The sequence below is a fragment of the Watersipora subatra genome, chromosome 9 (assembly GCF_963576615.1).
Source record: "Watersipora subatra chromosome 9, tzWatSuba1.1, whole genome shotgun sequence".
NCBI lineage: Eukaryota > Metazoa > Bryozoa > Gymnolaemata > Cheilostomatida > Watersiporidae > Watersipora > Watersipora subatra.
The window spans coordinates 25,565,851-25,577,870 of NC_088716.1; the positions used below are offsets into that span (position 1 = coordinate 25,565,851).

General features: G+C 31.6%; 1 protein-coding gene across 4 annotated transcripts in view; it reads left to right on the top strand.

The window, feature by feature from the left end:
* LOC137403662 (uncharacterized) overlaps nt 1-12,020 on the top strand; it is a 109,719-nt gene that overhangs the window by 74,102 nt on the left and 23,597 nt on the right. The window contains exon 2 of one of the 4 annotated variants that reach the window (XM_068089657.1): nt 3,919-4,107. The exons of the other annotated variants lie outside the window; for them this stretch is intronic. Within the exon in view, the coding sequence (XP_067945758.1) occupies nt 3,919-4,107 (189 nt within the window). The remainder of the gene's footprint in view (nt 1-3,918; nt 4,108-12,020) is intronic. 4 annotated transcript variants of the gene reach the window in all.

Below are 12,020 nucleotides of genomic sequence, written 5' to 3' on the forward strand. Positions count from 1 at the left end.
GTTTGCATAGTGTTTAAATGAAAATAATAAAGATGTTATGATATAGCCTCATGTTTGTTATGCTTGTGAATACACACACAGAGGTTTCTTTTAAACAAACCTATGTATTATGAAAAATAGATTTGTAAGTGAAAACTAATGAAGCCAACAACAGTCTTAGAGAACTTAATAAATAAATTCAACATGTTTAAATGTATTTATTTGTTACTTTGTCACAAAAGATTTTCAAACGACACAAATTAAAAAAAAGATTTATTATATAGTTCAACACATCAGAGTCTTGGCTTTCGAATGAGCCTATATTCAATACACAAAGAATAATAGAGCTATGAAAAACAGTGTGTCAAAAGTATGTCCTTCAATAAAAAACACTTGGTTGCGGTTCCCACAATGTGATGTCATAATTATTATTTAGCCTTAGGTAGTCGGTCCCTTTCACTGCCATCGAGGCTGCGCTTTTCTGTGACAATCGGTACTGTACGCCTGACCAATACAAACATATGTTCCGGGGTAATTAATTATGCTTTAATAAGTATACTTTCATTGAAAAAAGTATTCAAATCACATCAATTAAATTGTGGGTTGCAGTTGCGTGGCCCTGGGACTCTATGTCAACCACATTTCCGCAAGATTACACAATGCTTGAAATTAATTAGTCTCAGTCGTGCCCCTCAACATCACAATAAAAAGAGAGGGCTAGTGCATAATATCATCAGAAAAACATGGTATGGTACTTGGAATCTGAGTTATCCCACGACCAAACGAGCGGAGCGAAGTTTGAGAGTTTTTATGATAAATGCATGTGCACACAATTTGCGAACATTCTCCATCAACAATGTCGCAAATCCTTGTTTCGAAATCTCATCAACAAATTTAACCATCGTTTTGTAGAGCCATTAAAGTATAATAATGATACAACACACATATAAGCCTATTTAAATATGTTACCAAGTCTTTGTAAATTGTCGAAAGTATCTTAAAACTTAGCCATCTGATCAGATTATACACCAATAGACAGATTAGTCTGGCCGAAATTCGCCACAAAACGCTTGAAAAGCTTGGTTTAATAAAAGTTAAGACCGGCCTACGATACACCAATAAAGCTGCGCGACAGATATTAGAACTATTTAGCAGTGCACATTTTACGAGAAAACCGTGCTCATTTCACCAGTCTATTGCATTGGTTTCTGTAATAAACGTAGACCGTTTGAGGCGTAGACCGATTTACAGGTACGAAATTGTGGTGCACAGTTTATCAGCCTATGTTTTTTTGTCCAATCACCAAAAATTTCATTAAACTATTTAAAATGTTAGCCAAAATTCTTTACAACTTATGTACAAGCTAGGGCCAAACCACAATGCCCCTTTTGCTCCAGTTTGCAGAAATCTTCCAGACGCGTGAACGCTCATATACTTGCTTTCTGTTAAAGATCGCTATCAAAACCATTCTACATTCAACACAACCAACTTTCAAACTGTGTATAAAACACAGCAGCTTGCCATTTTACTTCTAATTTTGCATTTCAGAGTTATAATAAACATATTTCCTTATTGTTGTTGTTAAAATACATACATTACAGTAGGTTAGGCCTACAGCTTAAATTAATCTTTTTTTTATTGTTGTAAAACATAGATTTGAGATAGTAGTAGATTAGGTGTGATTTTTTGTGTGATTAAGTGTGATTTATCGTTGTAGAACATAGGTTTGAGACAGTAGTAGATTAGGTGTGATTTTTCGTGTGATTAGGTTTGATTTATTGTTGTAAAACATAGTTTTCAGATAGAAGTAGATTAGGTGGGAGTTTTTACAACCTTTTGTTTTGCATAATTGACTTTTTGAATTTAATTTCAAAGCAACTTGACAGCTACCATGGACATACAACTTCCCAGAACACCATGTCGCTGCCGACGCAGTGGCCGTTATTTGTTATTTCCAGATTATACTGGTCCAACGTTTTTTCCCGAACACCCAACAGTTTTCCAGTTACACCTATCAAACGTATTTGGACTGCTGGCCATGCCACTCTTAGTCGCACAGGCATTTCTCTCGATCTAGCATGGGGTTTGACAATACACAAGAGTCAAGGTCTTACCATGGCTAAGGCTGTCATTGATATAGGACACCACGAAATGACTGCTGGAATATCGTTTGTTGCTCTTTCTCTCTCGAGTTCAAAACATTAATGACTTACTTGTTAACAACTTCGCTAGGGAGTGCATCATTCGATTAGCTGTCAATGACCAAATCAACGTAAAAGAGAGGAGACTAGATTGCGCGACCTTTAACAGAACGCTGAACTTATCTAACTTACCTATATTTGTTGAAATTGTTATTTGCACCTCTTTGAAGTTGTGCTCCCTCAAAGTTATTTTATGTCATCTCGAACAACTTTCATTTACACTATACTCTGCCAATTCCTGCTGACAACTACTTTTTCAACAACCAGCACTGCCATTTCTTTTTTTCGTTTTCACTTATTCCATTATAGGCCGATTTCAAAGTAACTGACATTTTGGAAACTTTTGAGTACTTTGTTATTCAAACTGATGTCCAAAGCAGTGAAAGTAAAGGAAATGATGATGATTTTTTTGAACGATTCTTATGAGATTATTACAATATTTAATTATAAGTTTGAATGACTATTGAAGTGTTATAGTCACACTAACAACATCGATAATGGGCAATATGTTACTGTTATTATTTTTTCTAAATAATTTGTTAAATAGATTTTCTAAAAATCTATATAAATATCACAACTTCTTCATATTGTTAGCTATGACGTTTTGAAATGTAAACAAAATTGTGCATTGGTTTTCTATTATTACTATATTGATAATATTTTTTATTCTAATAATATCAGTGCATTTTACTTCTAATATTGGCCAATATTGCATTTCTCCTATTGCAGGGGGAGAGATATAAACATATAATCTTTTCCTTTCATTATTGTTGTATGTCATGATCAAACACTTTTTTAAATAGACTTTCTAATAATCTAAATAAATATCACAACTTCTTGATATTGTTAGGTATGACGTTTTGAAAATTAAACAAAATTGTGCATTGGTTTTCTATTATTACTATATTGATAATATTGTTTATTCTAATAATATCAGTGCATTTTACTTCTAATATTGGCCAATATTGCATTTCTCCTATTGCAGGGGGAAAAATATAAACATATAATCTTTTCCTTTCATTATTGCTGTTTGTTGTATATAATAACACCCACACCCAGTACATTACAGCTACCATTGCAGTTATCCTATTGCACTGCAGTGCCATTCGATTGCTAATATTGCATTTCTCAACCATCAGTACCCTTTCTTTTTTCCAATTTTACTTTGGTCGTGGCTGTATGACAGGGGAATTTTTCGTTTATCACAGAAATAATATGTACATGGAAAGCTATAATAACACTGATTCATCTTCATTGGTTTGCCGGGGTTCAATCGGACCATACAATTTCATTTCATCTTAGCCTGCAAAAAGAGGCTTTTGTTTCATTGTTATATATCACACTTTATTTTATTAATAAAGAGTTCATCGTTAAGACCTCATCTGAACTTTTCCTACTTTGCCTGCTACTACCGTCATTATCGTAGTTGATAAATGTAAGCGGTAAGCACTAAAATAAGCGGTAAGAGCACACAACACTGAATATGAAAATTGTGTCGTCACAAACTTTGAGCCTATAGGCCTACCATTGAACATTTATGCGGTAGAACTCTGGGAAATCCTATAAACACCAAACAATGTCTATCTCGCCATGTTAAACAATGGCTCATTCGAAAGCCAAGACTCTAAAGTATTGAAATATAATTATGATAAAAAATTATGTAATTTATGTGCTTTAAAGTAGAATAATGGTATCGATTTGTGAGCTGAAGAAATAACCACATGCATATTGTCTTTAGATGGCGTCACAGAGGAGCAAGTTTCCCTTCCAAGGTTTGGCTTTACTAGTACTAAGTTTTCTACTAACTGGCACAGTGGGTGGTCTGATCTACTTATCTATTCATGGCCAAGCTATGTGCCAGCCTCAGCAAAAGGTTAAAACTGTAGACATAGAAGCTGATGTGACAGTAACATCTGGAAGCAATGAGGTAAACAATACTTTAAAGATGTACAATATAACTTCACAATCTCAGTATTCCACACTAAAACTAAGCATAGATTAAGTTATATGTTGTAACAACTATTTAGAGTGTAAATGCTTCTGAAACTTTATTCTAAATGAAGTGTTACTTTTGTCAGAAAGAAGAACACATCAGTTACGACCAGAACTCAAGAGTTGCATACTACGAGGGAGCTGATGGCTCTTTCGAAGTTGATGACTTTAGCAAAGTAAGTTTTTAATTGCGACCAATCATTTGATATATACTGATATGTAACTTTATTGGCAGTAATTTCACTTCAATTAGTAATGTTTTACAGATTATGCTATAGAACAATCATAAAACAAAAAAGGCAACAGTTAGTCACTAAAATCAAATAAATAATTTACATATAGTGTTTAAAATACCTTTTCTGGCTAAGTAAACAGATATTAGGTGGAAGATTGTTAAAGCAGCTAGCAATCATATTTTTAAAATAGTTACTAGATGTTGTATGCAATTTGTTTTACATCAGGTAACTAAATGATTTGAAAACCTGTAATTGTCTTGTAAAAAAAAATGAAAACACAAACCATGAAAGATCTTGAGACCTGTAAAACATTTATTTTATTCAAAGATTGTTCTTTAGAACATTTCTTTAAATATATATTAACTTATAATATATATTATTATATTTATTACAGCATTTTATTCAATATAAGATGTTATATATCATATATAATATACAATATAACATCCAATGCTTTATTAAAATGTAGGATTTATAATATAATTATATATAATATATATATATATTTTATTCAAATACTTTGTTCAATATTTTCTTTTATCCTATATTTCATTAAAATATAGGATAAAGTAAAATGTAGTATGCTTTAAACTAAAAAAGTAGTTAAGAAGAATACACAAAAACTAAGAACCTTGATAAAAAGGTGTGATTATTTTGACTAAAAGATTTTGATGTCATTGCAGAATTTAGTTATGAACCAAATATTATCCTTTCATGTCATGCACTTTGTGTAAATGTTTTTTTTAAATTTTTTCCTGTTTCATCATATGATTTAACAATAAACAAAGCTTGTTAACTAAAGATGGCAATCATCAGAATTCATCAGCAACTCTTTTAAACATGTTATTATTTATATCATTATTATAATTGTTGTTATTATTATGTTATTATAGCATATAGTTATTGTAATAATTATTATCATTACTTATCTCACTGTTGTCTAAAGTCAGTGCAATAATGTAGGTATTTTTATAAAGATAATAAAGTTGTTTAACAAAGCAGCGTAACAAATATCAGGCTTCAAGTAGAAAAATCCTAAATTTTAGTATAAGGATAAATGATATCATAAATAATAGGAAACTTACATTAGATAGTTTCAAAAAGCAGGAATTATATAGTTGAGTGTGTCTTAATGTAATATTCTAATCAAAGAGTGACTAGGTTTAATATAATAACAATAGTAATGATTAAATAAGCCATTGACTATATACTACACCGGCTTTTCATACACTTATTTCAACACGTATTAAGTATTTAGTCTCTTTTACAGGGAATTCATATCATCAGGGCACCAGGGAACAAGGTTTGTTACGTGATTCCTGTAGGAGCCAATTCAAACTATCATCAAGGGTTTGAGTCTTTTCTCTATAATTCCAACCGCGGAGCAGTTCAGGTTGATGGCTCAGTAGAAACTAATGTTGAAATTTTACCTGGAAAGATTGAGGACACCAGTTTCTTACCTAATGGAGCCCATGAAGAGTGTACCAATGGCTACCGGTGGATGGTCGTAACAAGTTCTGCATCAGCTGGTAAGTACCTTGCATTCGTGCCTTTTGGGTAGTGACAACTCTCACCTGTATTGTATTTTCAGCTTTATATTACACTGTTGTCTCATTCAGTACTTTTTTAATGACTTGACCCGGTTTTACTTTTTTAAAGTCAATCTTTTTTTCGCTCATATTTATGCAGTTTAAACGCTTCCAATAATAATACTTCTCCATATTGTCGGCTAGTTTTGTTTAATTAATAAAATCATGATTTTAGTTTTTACATTCTGTTTTAGATTTCTATTAAGTTTGCATCACTATTTAGGAGTTACATCTTTTGCAGGTAATGGCAAGGTGAAAAGGCAAGCCAAAAATGGACTTGATAGATATGATTGCGCATACTGCTATCTTTCCTACGTAGTAGGCGATGGCTTATACGAAAGCTGCTTCGCAATCACCGGGTTTGGTTTTTGTCATATTCTCTACCGAGAAAGTGACCGACCCGACTGGGTAGTTGATTCTCAAGATGATTCCTAACTATTAGCATGTCATCTAAAAGTAGTTGACTATTAAACCATAACAACTATTTGATTTACGTTGTGAAAAGATACCATATTATTTTGCTAACACTAATCAACATCAATTATGCATTCAAATATGCTTTGACACTTTTCATCTGATATTTTCTTTTAATGGTTAACTTTTATTTTAGTTTTTGTTAATATACGGGCTCATAACAAGACGAACATGACCGGTTCACAATATAAAATGACAAATTTAACCGTCATACAGTAATCAGAGTTTCATAACTGCTTGATAATTTCAAATAAACAATAATTCATTGAAGTATGTTGTGTATTGGCAGAGGCTAAGCATTAATGCTAGCAATCACTGTGAAACAAATCGGTTGAATACAGCCTTAGATGTTATCAGATGTAGTATAGGTTGGCTGTGTATTATCAGATACTGTAACTCTTGACTATATCTCCTCATATACATTAACAATTGACTATATCTCATCATATACTGTAACACGAATATATCTTATTATATACAGTAACAATTGACTTTATCTCATCATATACTGTAACACTTGACTTTATCTCATCATATACAGTAACAGTTGACTTTATCTCATCATTTGCTGTAACACTTGACATATCTCATTATATACTGTAACACTTGACTATATCTCATCATATACTGTAACACTTGACTTTATCTCATCATATACTGTAACACTTGACTTTATCTCATCATTTACTGTAACACTTGACTTTATCTCATCATATACTGTAACACTTGATTTGATCTCATCATATACTGCAACACTTGACTTTATCTCATCATATACTGTAACAATTGATTTTATCTCATCAAATACTGCAACACTTGACTTTATCTTATCATATACTGTAACACTTGACTTTATCGCATCATATACTGTAACACTTGACTATATCTCATCATATACTGTAACACTTGGTTATATCTCTTTATATACAGTAACACTTGACTTTATCTCATCATATACTGTAACAAATGACTTTATCTCATCAGATACAGTAACAGTTGACTTTATCTCATCATTTACTGCAACACGAGACTTTATTTCATCACATACTGTAACACTTGACTTTATCGCATCATATACTGTAACACTTGGTTATATCTCATCATATACTGTAACACTTGGTTATATTTTCTCATATACTGTACACTTGACTATATCTCATCATATACTGTAACACTTGGTTATATCTCTTCATATATACAGTAACACTTGACATTATCTCATCATATACTGTAACAATTCATTTTATCTCATTATATACAGTAACAGTTGACTTTATCTCATCATTTACTGCAACACCTGACTACGTCTCATCATATACTGTAATACTTGGTTATATCGTCTCATATACTGTAACACTTGACTGCATCTTATCATATGCTGTAGCACTTGACTATATCTCATCATATACTGTAACACTTGGTTATATCTTTTCATATATACAGTAACACTTGACATTATCTCATCATATACTGTAACAATTCATTTTATCTCATCATATACAGTAACAGTTGACTTTATCTCATCATTTACTGCAACACCTGACTACGTCTCATCATATACTGTAATACTTGGTTATATCGTCTCATATACTGTACACTTGACTATATCTTATCATATGCTGTAACACTTAACTATGTCTTATCCCATCTGAACACTCTTTTTAACCAACAGCATTGCCTTTCAGGCCAAATCAATCTTACAAGTCTATAATCTCATGATGTTAATAAATATATATATATATATATGCATATTTATATATATTAATATATATTTATATAAATTTGTTAAGAAACTTATTAAAATTTGACTAAGCATAACAATTACTAAAAGTTTCACATTACACAAAAGGTGGTTAACCTCATCAGATAAAATGCTTAGTGAGGACTATACACAAAATTCTGCATTAGCTGGTAAACTGAAATACAAGCTCAGGTACTAAAAGCTATATGGATTGGGTCTATTATGTAACGGTATTTCGTAAATGACATTTCTTAGAATGTCTACACCATAGAGTTATCTCCCCCTAGAGTGATAACTACACGAGCGTTTCCGGTGCCAACAAGGAGCGTTTAGGCCACGCCTCTTTTTTGTGCTAGTCAGTCGTAGTGATTGACTAGATCAATAACATCAGCCATGAGAAGGGTTAAACAAGGATCATGAATTCCTGTTGAGATAGTAATTAATGCTCATATTAAAGAAATGATGATTATAGTCTATTACTTTAATATATGCTTATTATTTAAAGCAATTCAATACCTACCAGGGATTGCTAAACATATTATGGAAATGTTTCCTTTTTCATTTCCATAAACAAATATTTCCATAATTTTAGGGAAATGGATATGGAAATTTTATTTTACAAGTATGGAAATAGTATGAAAATGGAAATAATATGGAAATGAATTATGGAAATGCTATGGAAATGGAAATAATATGGAAATTAATTATGGAAATGGAATTAATATGGAAATGAATTATGGAACTTTTATGGAAATGGAAATAATATGGAAATGAATTATGAAAATGGAAATAATATAGAAATGGAAATACTATGGAAATGAAGTAGGGAAATGGAATTAATACGGAAATGAATTATGGAAATAGAAATAATATGGAAATGGAAATAATATGGAAATGAATTATGGAAATGGAATTAATATGGAAATGAATTATGGAAATAATATGGAAATGGAAATAATATGGAAATGGAATTAATATGGAAATGAATTATGGAAATGGAAATAATATGGAAATGGAAATAATATGGAAATGGAAATAATATGGAAATGAATTATGGAAATGGAATTATTATGGAAATGAATTATGGAAATGGAAATAATATGGAAATGGAAATAATATGGAAATGAATTATGGAAATGGAATTAATATGGAAATGAATTATGGAACTTTTATGGAAATGGAAATAATATGGAAATGAATTATGGAAATTTTATGGAAATAGAAATAATATGGAAATGGATTATGGAAATGTTATGGAAATGGAAATAATATGGAAATGAATTATGAAAATGGAAATTGTGACATACACGTAATCCCTGATACCTACATGACTTGCCAAGGCACTGAATAGATAGTGAGTGAAAGTGAAGGTAATGCAAGCAGTTACTCATAGATAACATACATAGTCATACTGGGGTTGTATTACATTGGGGTGATGGGAAGCTAATCAACTGCCATCAACTGAAAGTATTGACATTGTATGGTGATAGAGTGATTCATTGTCACCTCAGTTCACAAACAGCCCTTGCATGTAATATTAGATTTCAATACATATCAATCAAATACATAGACTAGTTTGAAGCAAAGATGTCCACTAGTTAGTGGACATCTTTGCTTGATGTAAGCAAGCAAAAAGTTTGAAAGTTAGAATGGCAAATGTTGTTATATGTTAGATAAAAAATAAATTATACTTAATTATATACCAATAAATAATTATACCAATACCCTATGCCTCGTGAAAGGTTGTCATGTGTAATTATCATGTACAAACTTATTCTTAATTTGGAAAGACTGTTTTGTGGTGAAGATGGTAGCGTGCTTGGCTAAAAGCTGAGCATTTGTGGTTTGATTTTAGGACACTGCAATCTTTTTTACAGTGTTTTAGCGTGGCTTCAGAGAGGTGGATTGAAACGGCTCTTAGTAGAGTAAAGGTTATAGTAATGTTTGTATGCATGTACATGTATGCTAAGAGGGAGAAAGAAACGAATAACTACATACTGTAATAACTCTTCAAAACCAGATCATCAATATCAAGTATATTTACAGCATGCCTTGACAATGTTTCAAGGATTCATTCAATCATTTGATCTCAGACGACCAGAATGCCAAATCACTCTTATGTGTTGGTTATAACTTATCAATTGTCAACTTAGGGCCTGTTTTACTCTTTGTAGGTTCGAGCACCTCCTGAGATTGTCACGGGTATGACTTTCTATAAATAGAACCTATGATGTGACAACCTATGATGTCCTTTTGTTTTTCGATTTTGCATGAATTATAATGCACTTGCACAACATTTTAGTAAATTCTATCAAAAGGTATTGATATTTTTTATCATTTGTGATTCTTTTTTATGTTCGAGGTAACCTGATTGCCGGGATGTTTCAAAATTAAAATCGATGAAATTTGGTCACAATTAAAACGCTCAAATCAAGTGAATGTGCGATTATGAACTCAATAGTTACACAGAGACTGACAAAATAGAGACGCGTATTACTGCAACTTGAATGCAATATCTGATGTCAACTAAAGCACAAGTTCCTAACCTGGAGTACAAGTACCTCTGGGAGTACGTTAGAAATCTAGGGGTACAATACAAGTTATAAGCCTTATAAACTTTTGATTTGTTTGGCTTTAATTATTAATAACTTTGCTGAAACCACTGCTATAGAGCTATTATTGGTATCATTTTAATGCCAATTAGTTTTGCCATTCAGACAAACTTAGGTATGAATGATACAATGCTTATTATGATTGTAAGTAGACAGAGCCGGCTCAGCGGGTAGAGCTTTGTGTCATGGCATAACGTTGAGCTAGTGGAGCTTTCTGTCATGACATAAGGTCAGGTAGAGCTTGTGTCATGACATAACCTCTAGCTGGTAGAGCTTTGTGTCATGACATAACGTCTAGCCAGTAGACAGTTTACCTCCTGGTGATCAGGGATTTTACTAAGAGCTCTGGCCTTTTCCTAGTGGTAATGTTGACACATTCTATTGAACCCAACTCACAATATTTACCAGCAGTTTTAGTTTTTGTATTAAAATTGAAAATTTTAATACAAGTTATATCATAGTATCCCAAAGTATATTATAGTAAAAGATTAAAATCAATAAAATTTAGTCGCAATTAAAACGCTCATATCAAGGGAAAGTGTGATAATGACATCTATAGTTGCAAGAGACTAACAGAATAGAGACTTGTAATACTGCAACTTGAACATAATAGCTGACATTAACTAAAGCAATGATAACAACTAGTCACGTCATTTCGCATGAATTTTTCTTCTGAGCGTCTTAATTGCGATGAAGTTTTGTCAATTTGAATCTTGAAATCCTGGCAGTCAGATCGCCTCACAAATCAAAAATAATCACAAATGATAAAAAAATATTGGTGTTTTCTGATAAAATCAGCTAACGGTTTGTGAAAGTTCATCTCTAACTTGAGACAAAGTTTATAGTTTTCTGTTCAGGGTGTGGATAGGTTTATTTGTATTATCTATAGATCTAATTATATGTATGTACTGTATGGTACTTTTGTACTTATATCTTTTACTTGCTATTATTCTATGCTAGTGGGATATACTTTACTGCTTTTTCCTTTTCCCTGCTGGTTATGGTGTAGTCATTGTGGTATATAGACATACAAAAATAAGTAGATATTCAAACTTTTTATACTACTGTATGTATATATATATATATATATATATATATATGTGTGTATGTAAAATTATACATATATATACATATATGTATGTATATATATGTATATATACATATGTGTATATATATACATACATGTATATATGTAT